Source organism: Dendrobium catenatum, unplaced genomic scaffold (genome assembly GCF_001605985.2).
Source record: "Dendrobium catenatum unplaced genomic scaffold, ASM160598v2 fragScaff_scaffold_178, whole genome shotgun sequence".
NCBI lineage: Eukaryota > Viridiplantae > Streptophyta > Magnoliopsida > Asparagales > Orchidaceae > Dendrobium > Dendrobium catenatum.
Genome location: NW_021318640.1, coordinates 407,186 through 428,245, shown reverse-complemented (window position 1 = coordinate 428,245; position 21,060 = coordinate 407,186). Strand labels below are relative to the sequence as shown.

Sequence of the window (21,060 nt, the reverse complement as noted above, 5' to 3'; positions counted from 1 at the left end):
CATTTGAAAATTAAAGTTTATAATTATATAATTTACATATGAATATTCGAACATGTTTTTAATTTTTTTTTTTTTTAAGTATATCAGGACATGTAGATTTAAATTATTTTAAAATGAGCTTGAAAATATTTGAATTTGTTTTTCAATTTGTCTTGTATATACAAAACTAATATCTCAGTTTATCTCTAAATTAAAAAACTGTTAATGTAAGCTATGTTTATTTAGTTTAGTGCATGTGCTTTTGTAGAAACTTACTATAATTAAATTATGTTTAGTATTTTATCTTAAAAATTAATTTTTCTTTAAGGATTGCCTTACACGTTTAATAATTGCATGCATTAATTGTAAGTGTTATAATTCTTTTTTCAAATAATGCTTAGCATTTATGTTATGAACTGTTTAAAAAAATCATGGATCATGTAATTATTTTGACTTCATAAAAAATTAGTACATAAAATATAACTACACAATAATTATTTTGATCGTAAAAAATAATTAAATTTTAAAAAAATGGTAAAATAGTTTTCATATTTCTAAATTAAATAGTTCATTTTTTTCTCATCATTTCTTTTGTTTTTTTTTTAATTCTTTCAAATATATAATTTGATAATTAAATTAATTATATATTAATCCTACCAAACACGAATCATAGATCCTGTATAATACAGCAGAAGAAATAATAACTTCAAAGAATGAAATTAATGCATAGTTTAGACTTTCACCCAAGATAATGTACTTAACTAAATTAACATTAAAAATCTACAAAAAATAAAAATAAGAATTCTTTAACCGAAATTAGTAACTACTTACACTACCACATATAATTGTTTTAACAAAAAAAAAGTCTAAATATTCAAATAAAATTCAATATTAGATAATCTTATAAAAAATTAAAATTATATCTTCTCACTTACCTCAAAAATTTCGCTCCTCAATCACAGTCCGAGCTAGCACTTCGTTTACAATCTTCACAGCAAAACAAGTTTATATAGACAACTAAAAAAATAAAAATAAATAAATAAATAAAAATACACACATGACAAAAAAAAGGCATCAACATCTTTATTCCGCATGGATTTTCGATAAAACGAACATTTTTCCTATCTCCCCCGCATTTCGCAGATCTGGTTGGAGTGAGTTGAGGAATGCGCTAATCAATTAGGCGCATTCTATAATGATTCGGTGCATTGTAAACACGCCAAATCATTTGGCTCATTCTAATGAATGCGCCATTTGATTAGGCTAATTCACTCCGTTTCAGGGGTTTTCCACGTAAAAATCTTGGTGTCTCATAAATGCTAGATCCTCTATCTTATCTGATTGTGTGCCGGATTTTCGTACAACGCTAAGACGATAAACTTTATATTTCTCTACCGCCGCGAATACTCCTGGACGCAACAATTCACAACACGGAGTCTTTCTAATTTATCAAATATAAATAGAAACAACACTTCAATATCATTTCCTTTTATTTCATTAAATTGTAATTATCATTAGAAATAACATAATGGAATATAACAGATAACAATATATTCACATTTTTCCTGATGCTTCATTATACCTCCAATTCCATTTATGCCTTTGATTTTCTTCCTACGCCTCCTTATACCTTCACTTTCACTTATAGCCCCACTTTTATATATTTACTCTTTGCCCCTTATAACTCCACTTCCATTTATATCTGTTCTTATTTATCTCATATATGTTTGAGTGTATCATATTTATAGTGGAGGAATACATATACATATACATATATGCATGAGTGCAAAGGCTCTTTTAACTCCACTCTTATAATGCACATATAACATTCACATGTACGATAAAACTTAGTGCTTTCGGAAGATTTACTTGTATGCATATTCAACATTTGCAAAATATAAAATTATTCATAAATAATATTTGAAACATCATTTTAAAGCACTTATTATTCTAAAACAATTTCTGTCAATATAAATATAATTATTTAAATATATAAAATGTCACATAATCAAAATTATCCAAAGAAAATCAAGATTTTTTTTATTAACAATGCTACATTATAGATTATAACATATCAAAAGTTGTACGATGAAAAGTTGTAAAATTGAGTTTGTATAAAACAAAACTAAATAAAATACACAAAATACCACACGAATTTCCCAAATTGAAACTGGAGTAATGTAACGGTAACCTACCTTGGGCTGGACATCTTTTCCAACTAACTCATTGGATGAAATCTGCTCCAAGAACTCTAAATTTGACTTTCTATCTCTAGGATTCTCTCATTCTCTCTCTAGATGACAACCTCAAAATGAGAGAATTAATTTGGATATTTATAAACCTAGTAATGCAAGAAAAAATTTTAGACATCAAATTATAAAGCTCATCGCCACTATTGCCACTATGATGACTAATAGAGAGGGCAGCGCTGCAGCACCCATATTATAGTGCCACAACACTCCCAAGAAAAAATTACATTGTCAAACAATGAGATTGGCGCCACAAAACAACCAATAAAAAATTTACTTAAACTCATACAATTCTTAGAAATGTTAAATTATCGCATCAGACTTACTAGATTTAGTTTCAGATCTTCATGTAGAATCATCATTATAGATGAGGTGATTGAGGTCATTATAGTCACCTAGCATTATTGTTATCAATAGCCCTTGATATTGTTCGAACCATCCCGACTTTCTAGTATCAAGAGTTAGGAATCCCTTTTATTTTCATATTGATGCTCATACCGATAAAGTTTATCATAATCTACCAACTTATCCCACATGACATGATTTTTTATGGACTTTCTTTAATTTTTAACATCTTATTAAACATTTAAAATTATTTAACATTGATATGCACCTATTACAAGTCAAATTGTACCAACATGCATCAAATGTAAATAAACGATATTTAAAAGTCAATACATATGTACTTAAAATATGCATCAAATTTTTTTTGAATAATCTTTATCTTGTATTATATAGAAATATTATGAAATTATTATGAGTATGTGACTATACGAATAGAAATATTTTATTGACAACTTTAGGCGTTGATGATATATTCTAGGGGGTGCATCTCAAAATGGGTTTGCAGGTTGGGTCCAGATTTGACTCAAAATGGACTTGCTTCTAACTCATGCAATCTGAACCTGATCCGACTCGCAAACCCATTTAGAATTTAAAGAAAAGAAAGCTAGAGTTTGGGATGGGGTTGAGATATAGGGAGGACTGGAGGAGAGTTGAGTGATTTGCAATAGGGATCAGTTATTTCAATCTCATATACTCTATATCCTCATGCAAAAATCAAAACGGTAAACGACCTTAACCGTCTCTCACATTCCTGATTTCCTTTTCACACTACTGGCCGAACTCCAGTTCTCCTCTCACACTTTCTCACCATCCTAGCCACAAGTTTAGGTGTGAAGTGTGAATTGCAATGGTGGAGAGGTTGGTTGGAGAGTGCAACATGAATGGGGTGCTCGAGCTGCAGCTTGATTGCGCGTGGAAGAGTACCGAGAGGCTTGCATGATGGCTTGAACTGTGAAGGAAGAGTCAGGACTATAGCAAGCCATTGGTTGCTGGTTCTTTGCTTTGTTTCTAGAGTCAGGCACGAGGGTTCAACAATTGCTCATTATTGCATGTCAAAATGAGTTGAATTTGGGTTTGCAGTTGGCCCGAACCGACCCAAAAGTGAAACAGGTAAAAAAATAAAATTGAACAAACATGTTTACTAAAATGGTTGACCAAATATGAAATTTTTAGGTCAAGTTCAAGTCGAGTCATATATTGATAGCCCTACTATACTCAATAATTTTTTTATAACTATATTGATATTTTAACAAAGAAAAAACTTTTTAAGAGAGGCATGAGTTCACCGAATTCTCTATTTTGATTTTTGTTGAGTGTTGAATTCCCTGAGTAATTGACAGGAGCTTGTCGAGTACTACATTCCTTTAGTATATATCTAGTATTCACACATCATCAAATGATGAATTGCAAATTCTTTGAGTATTTTTCTAATTTCAAGGATGAGTTCCCTGAGTACTTATCAAATTCGTTAGATTAGTTGTCTATTGGTGACGACTAACTATACCTTGATTCTTTTTATTGCATCTCTCTCCTATTTTCATTGTTTTGTTACTTCTTGTACATGGTTTTTTTATTTTTGGCATTGGTTCATGCTCATTGCACCTTTTAGCCTGTTGGATCTAGATTTGTCTATGATAATATATATGTGTGTCCAAAATGATCCTTTTGATGCTATGTTTATTAAGCTTTGGAGATATAGTTGTTATACTTGGACTCCTAAAATTGAATAAATAGCAAATGCATGGAAGCACAGGTTATATACATATGGACAAAAATTTAAATAGGTACATGTGAAAAGAAAAGCGAGAACTTCAGTGAGTACACATGGATAACTCTTAGGCGTTTGTGATTAGGAGTTGCTAACTTAAGAGGAGAGATTATGAGTTTAAAAAAAGGGATATCAACTTGCTAGGAAGTCTCTAGCTTGACATAGGTGTAAGTGAGTCTCTGTTGGTGATTGGGAGAGTAGCCGCCACAAGTTGGGCAAGTGATATTCCATCCAAAGGCAAATGACCTTCTAGACTAGGTGAGTATCTCACAGGTTGGGGCGAGTCGTAGTTGATTTTGGTGAGTACATCTAGGAAACTCTTTGGAAAATTTGTCATGATCGTAGCGAGTCCAATATGGTCTCTCGACAAGTTTAGGGTATATGGCAGCAATGACAGAGCCACACGGGGTCCCGCGGGGGCACGTTCCCCCTCCGCCAAAAAAAAAAAAATTATATACTGCAGTCATTCGGTGTATTTGAGCGGTTCAACCTTTTTTTGCCCTAATATTTTGGCTATTTTGTTCGAGTTCAGCACGACGAAGGGGAGAAGGAAGATCGTGGTTCGCCTCTGACTCTAATGCGACTGTGTGAGTGCGTGACACAACAATTTCTCCAAAAGGTTGTCCGGCAGACAGCGGGTAGCCAGCAATCATCGCATTCACTCGCATTTTCTCTCGGTCTCTCCGACTCTCCCATCTTCAGTTTTCGGATTGAAAGCAGCTACAATCTTGAAGGTAAGTAGCTCGCAAAATCTCTTAAGATTTCATTTTATTTTGTTGTGTATCCTTTCATTTGATGTTATCTATTTGAAGTCCTAGTTGATTCCTTAGTTACGATAGTCTTTTGATTTTGAAAGAATTTGTCTAAGTTAATAACATTAATTTGATCAGATGAATCATGAATGATATGCATATTATAAATTTTTTTATTTTATGATTCAACTAATTTTTGACATTATTAATTAAAGATTGAAGTTATTTGAGGTCAACCTAGGCATTTAGTGATTGGTATTGAAAATAATTCTACACCTAGCTACTTCGTTCAGTGCATTCAACAAAGAAAAGTTAATTAAAATGACAAATTTATATCCAAGTGATTTCACTCCATATAATTTGATGATTCTTGATAATCAGCTGTAAACTTACATTATAGATATGCAGTTTGAAGTACAATTTTCATTATTAAAAGATATCAGAAGTCTTGCTGAAAAAATGGTTCAAAGTAGGAATGAAAAATTATATCCTCTTGTTTTTAGATTATTGAAGTTGACATTAGTACTACACGTTGCAAGAGCATGAGTTGAAAGAACATTTTCTGCAATGACAATTATAAAAAATCGGCTATGCAATCGAATTGGAGATCAATGGATGAACGAAACTTTAATCGCTTATATTGAAAAAGAAAATTTAGATTGTATTAACAATGATGTTATTATTCAGTTATTTCAAAATATGAAAAACAGAAGATATAAATTGTAAGTCTACTTCATTTTATATTTAATAGTTTTTTTAAATAAAAATTTTTAAAACTGCCTATGCCGATCCCAATCCTGCATGAAAAAAATTGAGTAAAAAATTTAATAAAATAATATAGACTCCGCCACTGTATGGCGGGCTCTTATCAATCTTTGGTAAGCTTTTAATTTGTTTAGCTACTTGAATGAATTTGTTCTGAAATATTCCATCATAATAAGTGACAAAAATATTTAGATATACATATTAATTCAATTATAAATATATAAGATTTAAATGAAGTTCTATGTTTTAAATGGCTTAGTGCCGTTCGATTCATCTTTTTATCGAGATACATGTTTTATTTTAATATTTTGATATTTTTATATTTGTATATTGTGCCAAAATTAATTTTGAATGAGATGAATTTGTTTATTGATCTATGAACTAACAAAATCATATGCACAATTTCTCTCCAAGAGTCGTCATCGGGAACTTTTATTAGGTCAGGATACCTGACGTAGTTCTACATCCGGATGCCAATAAAATATTGCTGCGTGCTCTTATTTTTTACCGCGAGGCCCGACGACCCGACCCGGACCGGAAACCGTATTGCTATGTTTGTGTATTGCTAGGTATTGCTCGATATTGCTAGGTATTGCTTGTCAATAACGAGAAATATGGCTCTTCCAAGATCAATACCGAGCAATACCTACCAATACTGAGCAATACCTAGCAAAACCGGGGTATTACTCGGTATTGCTAGGTATTGATCTTGACAGAGTGGTATTTCTCGTTATTGACAAGCAATACCTGACAATACCGAGCAATACCTAGCAATATCCTGGTCTGCACAAATCAGCTAATACATAGCAATACCATGTTCCGATCCGGGCCGGATCTTTGAGCCGCACGATAAAAGATAAGAGCACGTGATGATATTTTATTAACGTCCGGATGTAAAACAACATAAGGCGCCCTGAACTAATAAAAGTTCCTAATTAAAGATTTTAAGCAGAAATTGTTAGTTGTCAGGTACAAACAATTCAGCTGAGCAGCTAAAATTATCGAATTCCTTAATTGAATAAAAACCAATATAAAATTGCCCAATTATATCATCAAGGTGGTCCGGGACGGCTTCAACTGCACCCTTGACCTCTCTCCTTTCCGATTACCCCTTCTTCGTCCTGTATTCAATCTTCTCTCAGAAATTTCAGATCATAGAAAAGGAGAAAGGAGAGGAACAGAGGCAGATCTATTGCAGGATCACTCGATCTTTCTCGAGGTTTATGATTTTGTGACTTTCCGGCGAGGGTTGGATCCGGGAAGGGAAGATGTGGGTTTCGGGGTCTTTTATGACTGAAGAAAGCCATTTACGTTGCTGATCAAGCTTGCGGGTTTGATCTTACAGCTTTGGAGGGCGACCTGGGGAGGAGGAGATGAGTGCGTCGAGATTTATAAAGTGCGTCACGGTTGGAGACGGTGCCGTAGGAAAGACCTGCATGCTTATATCTTACACGAGCAACACATTCCCTACGGTGAGCTTGGGAAAACTTTTTGTTCACTTTAATGTGTTTGGTTGGCGTTGTTTTATTGTTTAGGGTTTTCTTTGGTTGGTGCTGGGTTAATTGGGGAGAAGCTGTCCGTAAATGGTTTATGGATGAACTTGAGTCGTAATTTTAGTGTGTTTTTCATGTCATGTTGTTCTGCTGGAAAATTATGCAGGAGCTATTCATGTATTTGATATAGATCTTTAGGGGAAAATTAGCTTTCATTGATTTAAATTTCAGATTTATGAAGCTTCATTTCCCTCAAATTACTTTAAGGTGCTTAGGCCGGGCTGGTGGGTGTGAGTAATGTACTTTTTTTTTTGTAGTTTTTACTTTTTAGTTGTTGTTGAAATTTTTCTGGTCAATGGTAAATCTCATATCTTGTCATCTTTTGTTTCATAATATTATGATTTCAGTCCATACATATTATGAGTGTTATTTTTACTGTTCTTGCATATTCTTCTAGAAGTTCGACTAATTTACTGAAGTTCCATATATTGCTATAAAATCCTAATGTATTTAGATATTGGCCTTTTGATGAGGGCTATGAGAGATTTGTTATGATTTTCTCACCCAAAATTTCAACACCAATTCAACACATACCTGATAAAAAAATTGGCCAAGCCCAATAAACTATGTTCTTGTGGCTATCCCTTTTAATTATGTGTTGACCTCCTGTTGAAAATTTGGGTGAATAAATCAGTATTTATTTAGAAATGGTTTTACATAACTTTTCCATTTTATCTGGACAGAACTATTGGAAGAAATTTTAATCTAGGATCCCTTATGGGAGAAAAAAACACCTATCAGTAAAAATCTGAAAATAATTTTTCATTTTATGTTTAAACACGTAAAATTTCACTTTTTATGCTTTCCAATTTTATGGTGTTGTAAGATAAATTGCATTTATTTGAAGATTCCAATAATCTCGTGTTTGTCTAAGAGTAAAATTGATGGAATTTAGAGGCTTTATATGTTTTGAATTCTGACCTGTCGCACATTTGTTTCTTTAAAAGCATCCATTGAATTTCTTTTAGTTCCTCGCATCTATTTTCCAGAGCTACATATTGCCTTTGGCTTTTTCAAAATTATATTGAACGATTCATCAATGTTTGGAACTAACTGCATATTTGCATTTAAGCAACTCTTTGTAGATTACTTACCACCTTATGCCTCTTTGAAAACAGGATTATGTGCCTACAGTGTTTGACAATTTCAGTGCAAATGTTGTTGTTGATGGCAGCACTGTCAACCTAGGTTTATGGGATACTGCAGGTGCTTTGAAATGCTTTCCTTACTCCCCTTTCAAAGTCCATTGAGTTGCATGCCTATGATTGCATTGAAACTTAGAATCATGAAATTAAAATAACAAAATTCCTTTGATTTTACGTTTCTGGAACAGGCCAGGAAGATTATAATAGATTAAGACCTTTGAGCTATCGTGGAGCTGATGTTTTTATACTGGCCTTTTCTCTCATTAGCAAGGCCAGCTATGAAAATGTTTCAAAGAAGGTTCAAAATCAACTGATTCAATTCAGAATTTCCTTTTTCTTTTTTTAAATTTTACTTATGTCTTCTTGCGGGGTATGTATTCTAAATGCAGTGGATTCCTGAGCTAAGGCACTATGCCCCTGGTGTTCCCATTGTTCTTGTTGGGACAAAGCTAGGTATGTTTTTTTTTTCTCCCTTATTGAATTTTCCATTTTTCTGTTTCTTTTAAATTTCTAATATTCTTTGATTTTTTTCTTACAAAAATGCATCTTTATCTTTTAATAATAAAACCATCTGAATTATCGTTTTGGCATTCTGATTTAGTTTCTTTTTGGTAAGCTCAATGTTTCTATCATCTATTGCTTTGATGGTGGATACTGCCTTTGTTCTTTATCGAGAGCAAAAACCCTATTTTGTAGTACTATTGATACCATTTGTTAAGCTTAGAGCCTAATTAACGTCCTATGAGGAAACATCTTATTTTTATTTAGTACGTGAAATCAAGTATTTTTGACTTGTTTAATTAATGATATTTTGAGTATTTCACTGTAATTTTTTTATTATCTTTGACTTTCATTATAAACATTCATCATTATCTGGTTTTATACTTCAAAGATTTGGATTGTGAATTGATCTGTAAAACTTGACTAACATAATCATAGTGAAATTTACAATGGTGATAACATGACATAGCTATCAATTTGTTGATCTTGTATAAAATTCTTGGTATGTTTTTATGAATTTTTTTTTCTATTTTTTATTTGCTATCAGAGATTTGAATTAGACATCATCTAATTCTCATCAACCAGTATCATATTTGGTTCTAATTTGGAGATATGACTGGCAAAAAAAGATCAACATTGGGAATCACCAAGTTTAATGAAATAGACTTTAAACCATGAAGGATGATGAGTGGAATCTCTTTGATAGATAGGTGCAAGAAGTGATTCATCTGATGAAGTTAGAGAACATCACACATAATGTGGCGACGGTGAAGGCCATTGCATCTGATGAAGGTTTTGTTGGATATGCACGAGAATCCCTCAACATGTACCAATTTATATCTGATAAAAAATTATTTATTCTAACTGTGGCTAAAGGTGGTCCACTGGTGGAACATTTAAATGAATTCGACACTATCTTAAAACATTTGGTTTGGTGGAGATTAAATTTGATGATGATGTTCTATAACTTTATTGGCTTCATTATTGAATAGCTGGGACTGAGAGCTGATGTGAGCAATTTTATGTGGAATTCAAAACTGAAGTTTAATGATGTATGATATACTATTATTGCAAAGGAGTTTTGACGAAGATATTTTAAAAAAGTCTCAGTAGTGAATTTTGCTTATAATGTTGAGGGGAGGGGCAGGAGTTTTGAGAGGTATTCAAGCAAGGGTAATTATAATAGAGGAAGTTAAAGAATGATGGAAGCATTTCCAATAATTAATGGAGTGTTGGAATTATAAATTGTCACTTTATGTAGAATTATAGATCACTGTAGGAGATCATGATAAGAATATTGATGCGACAAACGTGGTTACCAGAAAGATACAAGATGCTTTAATTTCGGCTGTTGATGATCCTATTGATTCTGTGGCGTAAGATGCATGCACTGCTTTTCATACTTCTATTATAGAGAACTATGTTATTGGGAACATGAAAATGCTTATCTTGATGGAAAACCTTTGGACATTATTAGTGTTGGCAATGCCAAGCTGAGAAAGATTAACGGGCCTATTTGGAAGATCCAAAATATGAGCATGTGCCTAAGTTGCATGCAATTTGATTGCAGTTGGGCAATTTGATGATTAAGGTAATAATCTGGCTGTTGATGACAGTGGTTGGAAACTAAGGTAGCCGTAGTGGTTAGTTGAGGAAAAAATGGAATGCTTTACATTACTCCTAGTTGCAGAGATACACTTTCAATTTCTTATATCATTGCAAACTACGATTTATGGTACTGTAGGCTTGGGCAGATGAGTGATAAGGGGATGGAGTTGCTTCATTCAAAAGGGAGACTACTAGATGTAAAGTTAGTTGGAGAAAAGTTATGTGAAGGTTGTATCTTTGTGATGTAGAAAATATGAGCTTTATTAAAGTAGGGAGAAAGATCCTAAAGATGCAAAGTTTATGTTGTTGAATACAAAGATTTGAGGGTTCATCTATGGTTTATTTTTTTGATGATTTCAATTGTAATGCGGTCTTTATCGATGACATAAAAAGTTACCTTTGTAAGAATGAATTTGATATGTTCGATACCATTAAAATCTAGAAAGCTATTTTTTTAGAATGAAACAAATTTGAAAGTTGAGTGCTTGTAGTTAGAGAATTAAGGAGAATACATAAATGATGATTGTATCTGGTAATGTTTGATAATGGCATAAAGATGATGAAGAAAACTCTAGGAAAACCTCAACAATGTGATGTGGCTGAGAGGACGAACAAAACATTGTATAAGTGATCTAGGAGTATGAGATTGCTTGCTTGGTTGCTAAAATTATTTTGGTTCGAGACTAGTGGCATTACAATGTAGTTGGTCAACAGAGGTCCATTAAATATATTGGAATTTAGAATACTAGAGTAGGTTTGTGGAGTGGCAATGAGGTATTCCGTTCTTTCTTGAAAGTGTTTGGTTGCCTTATGTTTATATTGTTTCTGCTGCTAGAAGTGAACTTGATGTTAAATATAGGAGGTGTTTCTTTATTAGCTATGGTGATTCCGAATTTGGCTATCATTTATGGGATGACCAAAATTGAAAGGTAATTAAAGGAAAGGATTTGATCTTCAATGAAAAAAATATCTTTTATGAGGACAAGTTGAAAGCATACTATAATAACTATGAAGTTCGAAAGCTAAATGTGATCCTATTGTAAGAAATTCCTTTAGTTGAGGTTGAAAATATAACTAATGTATAACAATGTTATATAGCACTTGGAAAATATCATAGAGCTTTTGCTGCTCCAGTTAGAAAATATAGTAGAACTATTAGACCACCTCAAAGATATTCTCTTGTGCTACACTATATTTTGTTAACTGATGTAGAGGTGAACCAGATAGTTAGAATGAAGGCGTGAAAATTGAAGAATCTATCAAGTGGGAGTTGGCCATGAAGGATGAGATGGATTTAATATTAACGGATTAAACATGTTAGCTGTCTAGCTGTTAAAGGGAAAGAAGAAGAGCCTTCTAAAATAAATGAATTTACTGATTAATAAAAGCATGATGACAATAAGCATAAAAAGATGGGGTTGTTTTTTAAATGCTTTCAACAAAAAAGACGGCATTGACTACACAATATTTTAGTAATAATAGATCTAGTGGGGTGATTGTGACTTTGGGTGATCTAGTCATTAATAAGAGTACATGTTTTAGATATCTTGGATCTATTGTTCAGAGTGATGGTGAAATAGATGGGCATATTATTTGTAGAATTTCAGTTGGATGCTTGAAATGGAGGAATGCATCGGGCTTGTTGTGTGATAGAAAAATACCTCTCCAACTTAAGGGAAAATTCTAGAAGATTGTGAGACCTATAATGCTTTATGGCGCAGAATGTTGGTCATTAAAAGAGAAGCTTTATATTAAGTTAAGTGTTGCAAAGATTAGGATGCTCAGGTGGATGAGTAGCTTTATTCTTAGAGACAAGATATGAAATGAGCATATACGTGAAAGGTTGGAGTAGCTCCATTGACATATACAATTAGAAAGAGTCACCTTAACACCTTAGAAAGAGTCACCATATACGGGTCATTTCTGATGACCCGGTTAGGAGATTAGATGTATTAGATTTGACTTATGTTAAGAACGGTAGAGGTAGACCTAAGAGACTAGGTTACAAAATATCAGAAATGACATTTCTTTATTAGATTTAAATGAGAATTTTGACTCTTAATAGGACATAATGGAGAAAAAAGATTCATTTAGTTGATCCCACGTGATGGGATAAAGGCTTGATGTTGTTGTTGATGAAATTAATCACAATTAGAATTAGGTGTGTCAACTTTTGACCTGACCCTAACCTGACACAGAAAATTTAGTTTCAGGTCGACCCGTTTAACAAATGGGTCAGGTTTGCGTTCTACTTCCCAACCAATTTGAAAAATCGGGTCATGTCCGGGTCAACCCGCTAACTCGAAAATGACCACGTGATTGCACTGCGTGACCGCCCTGCTCCCGCCTGCATGACAACACCAAGTCTGCATCTAGACTTCAGCCCGTGCGACTGCCCTGCGTCCGCTCCCACCCGTGTCCCGCTCCTGCTCGCGTGGTCAAGTCCAAACTCTAGCCATCATGACTGCATCCCACTATAGCCATGCTCTGCGCTTGCTTGGGTTTGTGTGTCAGGTTGGTTGACCCATATTTGGGGTAGGTCGAGTCCGAGTTCAGATTTCTAAACTGTTTGTATAATCGGGTCAGGTTTGGGTTGGAGCAATCAAGGGCGGGTCAGTTTCGGGTCGGACCCATTTTCGAATCGTAAACCCAGTTTTACACCCCTAATTAGCATGGTGTTTGCACTAATGATGAACAAAGACTTACTCTTGGAACGATTTGATATAAAGACAATCTTCTCGAATGGTGAGTTGGAGGAATAAATTTGCAAGGTGTAATCATAACAAATTGTACAATGGATTGAGAGAATTGTATGCAAACTTTAGAAATATAGTTTTAAACAAACCACTGAGATAGTGATACAAGAGGTTGGATAGTTATGCGGAAAGCAATGGTATTTTGAGGCATTATGAAGACCACTAATGCTAATGAAGATCTTTGGTATTTTATGTATCATTTTATTGCTATATGTCGATAGTAGGTGGCAGCTAACATTAACTTGGCAAGGCGATAAAGACATTTTCTAAGGTGTTTGCGACGTGGGATTTGGGTGGTGTTAAATTAATTATTGGCATGAAAATTACAAAGATAATGATGTTTGATACTGTCGAGAGAAGAGTATGAAGAAAGTGCTTAGAAAACTTAACATGCAGGATGCTAAACCTGGAAATACTCCTTTGAGTAGTCACTTTTAAGCTATTAAATAAGCAATTGCCCTCAAAAGGAATGAACCCATATGGAAAATGTACCATATGCTGCTAATATTGGTGGTCTTATGTATGCAATGATGTGCACTAAAATTAACATTGCTTTAGTAAGTAGAGTCGTAACTAGGCACATGAGATACCCAGGAAAACAATATTTGGAATTAGTGAAGTGGATTCTCAAGTATCTCGGAGGTATTACATATTTTTTCTATGTTTTAGGAAGTCTTACTTTGGACTGTACTAATATGTTGATGTTAATATTCTTGGAGATATGATGATAGGAAAGTACTACCAGGAATTTTTACACCTTAGGTGGTACAATGATTAGTTGGGTTTAAATGATGGTTTTTCTTTTTACTGTTGAGGCAAAGTATGTTTCCGTGACGAAAGCAAGCAAGAATATGGATTGCTTGCAATTATTATTTGGAAGAACTATTTTAGAAGTATGAGAAAAATGTGTTGCATTATTATGACAATTAGAGTGTTATTCATTTAGAAAGTAATCAAATTTATCATGCGAGGACAAAGCATATTCAATTAAGTTATCACTACATTAGGTTAACTTTGGAGGATGGTATTTTAGCGCATGGGGGTTACTTGAATTCAATTGATAATGATTGATTAATCTGAACGCGGGAGATTGTTAAGTTGTGGTGCTTAATTAATGCCTTATGAAGAAATGCTTTATGCTGAGATATCTAATATTTGCAATTGTTTATTTACAGTTATTTTATAATTTTCTACTGCCTTATATTTTTGTTATAAAGAGAGCGCTGTTATTATGTTTCAATTTCATACATGAGATATTATGGTATTTGTGAATTTCTCTATAAAACCGCACCATCTAATTATAGTGATATTTACAATGACGGTAGTAATATGTAGCCATTAATTTGATAAACTTTTGTAAAATTTTTGGTGTGTTTTGCATGTTTATCTTATTTTTATATTATTTGTTTTTGGCGATTTAAGATAGGCCTAAATCTCAACACCATATGGCTTATTTGTTTGGGAAATATATATTATTTCAATTAGATTATCTTATATAAGTAGCTTAATTGTATCTCTTCACTCTACTCAAATCAATATGGCTATTTCAATGAAAAGGTTTCATGGTTTTCCCCTTTAGTTTCACTTTATCCATGACACTTGAATGCTTGTTGCATCCAGTAGAATGAGCAGTATGTAATTTTAGATTTTATTTTAGTTCTAGGTAACTTGTTTGCTTTCCCTGTATGTTAATCTCCATTCCTCTCATACTTTAGCATTTCCTTTTTCGCTCTATGTCGTGGTTTGGTGGCGTTGTAAATTTTTTGTTTTCTTTTTCTGAAGTTTCACTATGTGTATTAAGAATTATGAAATATGTATGAGGATATGTGTTAATCTGATGTTCTAGTTATTTTCCGATTACAGTTTGATCTGGATTTTTTTAGGAGTATATTGCAAGGGGGCTTATTGGTTCTGATTTCTAGATGTTTAAATATACACTAAAATGTGGTGCTGGGCTATAAGAATGATTTAATGTTGTACTATCCCAGAAGGGAAGTAGTTGTTTTCTTAATCTCTTATGCTTTAAACTCATCAAGGAAGATCATCCTGAACTTGCTTTTGATTTGGGGGTTCATTTGTATTCTATTGGTGCCAAGTGCAAGTTCATTTATAGTTGGTAATGCTTCTGTTACGTGTTTCTTGTAATAACTTTAAATTACCAAGGATAGTGTAGTGTGGGCTCCGAAAATTCCATTTTATTGTAGGTGTCCCGGTCTTTCTGCACCATCGATCTATTTTTCTTTTAAGTGTTTGTGTGACGATGACAACAGAGAGTTTTAATGAGATTAGGTTCTGGGGGAATTTTTAGAAGGCAGATTGGGTTTTAGATAAGACACTACCCAGAGATTTCGCCCTCATTTTGTGAGGACTTTTTGATCTGAGTTCTGTTTTCCTATAAGCGCAAGCCCCTATAGTTAATTACCCCTCCCGATAGAGAAAACTTTCGATTAAGGCTAGTGGTTAACGAGTTCGTATGGATCATAAATCCAATATATAATAGCAACAATTTTAGTGTTTAAATTTGATCTTATGATTTGGATTTTGAAGTTTGGAATTTAGAGTTTATCACCATAAACTTAAAACTGGTGGTGGAGTGAATGAAGATGAGCCCGATCAAGATCCCATGATTCTGTTGTCCCGGGCTATCATGATCCCTGGTAGAGCAGGTAGTCAACCTAACCTGATAGAAGGTACCTTATCGGCAGCCATGGGTTGCTTCGTCCAATAATACCTTGTAGACCTGGGTTGATGTTTATCTAAGGGGATAAATCTGAACCCACCTTAGCTGACAGAGGGTTTTATGCCCATCAAATATACCCTATGATTCATAATTCAAGGGTTTCATTTTTCCCATATAAATAAGCAATAAGTAGAGGTGGATTTACATTCAGTTATAGATCTTGCCTAGTTAGTATCAGTGAAAATTTCTATACTTGTATTAGTTCCTTTCTTGAAGGATAATCCTTTTCTATGTATCTTCTTAAGATACCTCTTTATCCTATATACAACATTAAGGTGTTCTTTTGTAGTGTTTTTTATGAACACTAATAGGAGAACAAATAGATAAGCTTTCTTACTAACTGTTGGTATCTTCTTTTGTCAGCATTAGGTTAATATATTTCCAATTTTGTTTTGTTTTAAGGATCGATTGGCTTATTAACGGGCTTACTTCCTAGCTTTCTAGTTTCTTTAATAGGTCCAAGGTGTGTTTCTGTTGAGAGGCAAATATTCCCTTTGCATGATCTTACTTTTTTTCATGGCTAAGAAAAATTTTAATACACCAGTTCTTGATTTCAAATTCTTTGGCCAGGATAACTTTCTACTTTTTTTTTATCACTTTGTCATGATTCCATATAAAGATAATATCATCAACATAAACAATCAATATAAAAGTTTTAGCTTCAGATGATTTTTTTGATAAATAGGTGTAGTTATATCATATATGTTCTTGGGAGTACCCACGCCTTTCTATCATCATGCTGAATTTGTTGAATCATACACTAGGGAATTGTTTTAAGCCATGAAAAGGTTTCTTGGGTATGCGAACTTGGCTTATATTGCTTGCACTCTCCAATCCAGGAGAAATTATTATATAAATTTGTCCTCTAATTCCTTATTTAGAAAGATATTTTTTACATACTATTGATGAATTGACTAATCTAAATTAGCAACAAGAGAAAAAAAACTTGAGTGGTGTTCATCTTAATTATTGGGGTAAAAGTTTGTTAATAGTTAATTCCATAGATTTGAGAGAACATTTGTGTAACTAATCTTGCTTTGTAATTTTCGATGCTCCCATTATCTCTCTATTTTACATTGAAGACTCATTTGAATCCAAGAAGTTTCTTCCCTCTGAGAAAGTTTGAAAGTTTCCATGCATCATTTCTTTCTATAGCTTAAATTTCTTTGTGAATTTTATTTTTTTTATTCAGCTACCTTTAAGGCTTCTTGAATATTGTTTGATGTTTTCATGCTACACCATTTCATAATAAAGACATGAAACGTACGAGATAATTTTTCATAGTAAATATGATGGCTGATTGGGTGTTTAGTGTAATTTCCTTATACCTTTCTAGAAAGCAACAGGAAATTTAGATCATCCTCACAGTTAATGTTACCCTTGTGAAGTAGTTTCAAGATTTGAGTCAGACATTAGGTTTAGTTCAGGATAAATGCTTTGCTGCACTTGGTAATTGAATTTTCTTGTCATTTGGAATATACAATCTCTTTGTACCGTACTTGTTGTATGTGATTTTTGAAGCTTTCAGGGTATGCTACAGAATGAGATACAATATGTCTGGAAAGGGTGTAGGTAGAGGTAGAATAAGACAACAGTCATATTTATAGATTGAATTGGTGTTTTCCCGCGAAATGCTAGATTTGAGAAAGGATTGATTTTTGAAAATGTTACATTTATGGTGATGTAATAATTTTTTTAGTATTGAGAGAATAACACTTATACCTTACTGGTGAGGAGAGTAGGTAATAAAAATACATTTATGATTTTTGGGTCAAACTTTTTTCTTTGATGATGAGGTGTATGCACAAAAATAGAGCTGTAAAGAACTTTTGGAGGAATGATGGAGGTGAGTTCATTTTTTGGGATAGGCCATGATGAGAGTTTGATAAGGAGTTTTGAAGTTAAGAATTCTTGATTGCACACAATTGATGAGATATAAAATTATAAGGATAGCTTTCCTCGATAATATTTAGGACATTATTAGTTATCAAAATTGATCGAGCAACCTCTAAAATATGTCTATTTTTTCTTTTTGCTATCCTATTTTATTGAGCATGAATACAAGAATTTTGGTGGATAATTTCTAGTTGAAGGGGATAGTTTCCAAGAATGCAATAACAATATCTTTTCTTAATATTGATCCCAATGATTTGAATTTGAATTTTAAATTGGGTTTGTATAAAAATTGGAATATTTAAAAAATTGAATTGGTTTCAAATTTATTTTCATTAGAAAGAACCAAGTAGCTCTAGTACGGTCTAAACAAATAATATAAATCAGTCAAGCCCCCAATATATTGTTTACCTGATATTGTTTTTAAATGTCACAATGGATGACAATTAAAAGTTACGAGGCTTTATAAAGTTGAATAGGTTAAATGCTCCAACTGTGTATGGATCATCGGAAAGTTTTATACTCTGGAATGTTTTAGGATTGTATGATAAATAGAGAGAGCAATAACTTTTTAAGAAATATGAAGTTGAAATGACCAAGATGAAAGTACCATATTATTATTACACTTTCATTAAAGGAAGAATGAAATATACATATTGAGCATATTTCACTTGTTTTTTAGTATTTTCTTCAATATTCAAGAGGTAGAGGTTAGCATTTTCTTTAGCATTAGCAAGTATCCTTCCTGAGATCATATCTATAATTCATAATCACTAGTAAGAAATTTAGTAGCACATTTCCATATATTTGATAATTTTGATGGTAGATTTCGCCAGTTCTAGAGTAATTTTGCTAGTTCGTCCATGGTGCTTCTTTAGTGAACTCCCACCGAGCTCGAGTCAAGCTCTCGAGCCGGGGAGTTAAAGGACGAGCCAAGTTCGAGTTCATTTTTTGGGCACGAATTGAGCCGGTTTTCAGAGAAACAAGCCGAGCTCGAGTTTGTTTTTACTCTAGTTCGAATTGACTCGTTTACACCCCTAATCCATATCATCTCTTCAGGCAAACATTCATTTTTTTAAGCTGTATGCTTTTTACTCGACATTCTTTTTTTTTCAGAAAATAATATCCTCTTGATTTCTTTAGTATTGAACAAACTATCACCTATAACTCAAGTGTGATATCCTTTCAGATCTTCGAGATGACCAACAGTTCTTTATCGACCACCCAGGAGCTGTGCCTATTACTACTGCGCAGGTAAAGATGAATTAAGATGCAACAAAAATGGCATATGAATTCAATTTCATGAGTTCTTTCTATGCTCTGCTTAAATTTCTTAACTTCTAATGTATTTTAATATATTCTTAAAGGGAGAGGAGCTTAGAAAGCAAATAGGTGCTGCTTCTTACGTTGAGTGCAGCTCAAAAACACAACAGGTATGTTTTTAATCATCAATCCTACATGTTCGCAGGTGGCTAAAAGTCTGTTTTATCTGATAATATTTGCGGCACAGAATATCAAAGCTGTTTTTGATGCGGCCATCAAAGTTGTTCTCCAGCCACCCAAGCAAAAGAAGAAGAAGAAGAGAAGGGCACAAAAATCTTGCTTCATTTTGTGAGGAAAGTGCATTGAAGAACGGTCATGCATATTTCTTGCACAGTCTAAGGCTTTGTTTGAGACGACTTTCTTACTGCTTCTTAAAGTAGCTTTCTAGTATAAAATTTTTAATTTTTTAACTAAAAAATTGCGTCAAGAAGCATAGAAAAAGCCGTCCCAAACGAAGCCTAAGTTTCTATCTGAATTAAAGCTCTTCCTCTATATTTAACTGACATCAACAACAGCAGGTTGAAGAAAAAAAAAAAAAAAAAACAAAACAAAACCATATGTTGTATTTATGTTTGTAATAAACTCTTTTTTCATGGCCAAGACTTCAGATGACTTCGCTCCCATTCATAAGCATTTGATGTGTGCGGTCATCTTGAACTGTCTCCTTACAAGACATGCTATATTATTGTATTGTATATCTATTTAAGGTTTTCAAGGACAGTTTGTTTATTCAATGCAAATCTTTGTCGGTTGTATTTTTTTTTTTTCGTCTATAATGTTTTAAATATATGGGGATGTACCTTTTTTGTTCGATGCTATCACCTAAACATTTTTTTGTCATCGAATACAAAATTGTAATAAAAATTAAAGCCTTGGTTTGAAGCTGGGCTTAATACCAATTGCATCATTTTTTAATAAATTGGAAAATTTAGTTACAAATAGAATAATTATTATGATTTTGTATTAAATAGAACTGAATTCTAAAGCTAAACCCAGCGTGATACTATACGTCTTAGGCATTTCTCTCAGGTTAACATATAAAATTTTGTTTGGAACATTTTTTTTTTTATTATTTTTTCAGTATTTTTTTTTAGTATAATTTATTTTAAGCAACTAAAAAATTTGATCAAAAGCTGTCTTAAAATTTTTATAATAAAAATTTATTTTAAGAAGCACAAAGAAAGTCATTCTAAATGGAATCTTAATTGAAAACTAAAATTTTGTTTGAGACGGCTTTCTTTTGAAAGTAAGAATGTCATCTCAAATAAAGCTTATTAAATTTTTATTTGAGATAATTTTTTTGTTGTTTTATATAATAATTTTTTTACTATAAAATTATTTTAAAGCTATTAAAAAAAATCTTAAATGAAATCTTTAAAAAATAACATAGCAAGTGAGGATCCAAATGAAAATATTGACAAATTTGAAAGGAGACTCAAAATGACCAAAATTATCCAAATTCTCATGAAAATAAACAAAAATCGAATACGTTAGAATCGTCACCGGTTACCCGTATAGACCGTCCATGAGATGAAAGCCAAAGTTCAGGTTAGAAGGTAGCATTTTCTCTGGCTTAGTAGGAGCCCTGCACCTCAGAAACAAACTCAAAAAGTTGTAACAGGTCGGTCTAAGCAGAAAAGACGTGGCAATAAGAAGCATGCTGCATGAGATCTCAGAAGAAGG

At 32.9% G+C, this 21,060-nt stretch overlaps 1 protein-coding gene across 1 annotated transcript; it reads left to right on the top strand.

Annotated features, from left to right (window-relative positions):
- The first annotated feature begins 6,898 nt into the window (after window positions 1-6,898).
- Window positions 6,899-20,132, top strand: LOC110112171 (rac-like GTP-binding protein 5). The gene is made up of 7 exons (XM_020844285.2): window positions 6,899-7,330; window positions 8,530-8,617; window positions 8,745-8,854; window positions 8,946-9,009; window positions 19,244-19,308; window positions 19,422-19,487; window positions 19,565-20,132. The coding sequence occupies exons 1-7, from the start codon at window positions 7,232-7,234 to the stop codon at window positions 19,667-19,669; spliced, it is 597 nt and encodes a 198-aa protein (XP_020699944.1). The 5' UTR covers window positions 6,899-7,231; the 3' UTR covers window positions 19,670-20,132.
- The last annotated feature ends 928 nt before the right edge of the window (window positions 20,133-21,060 follow it).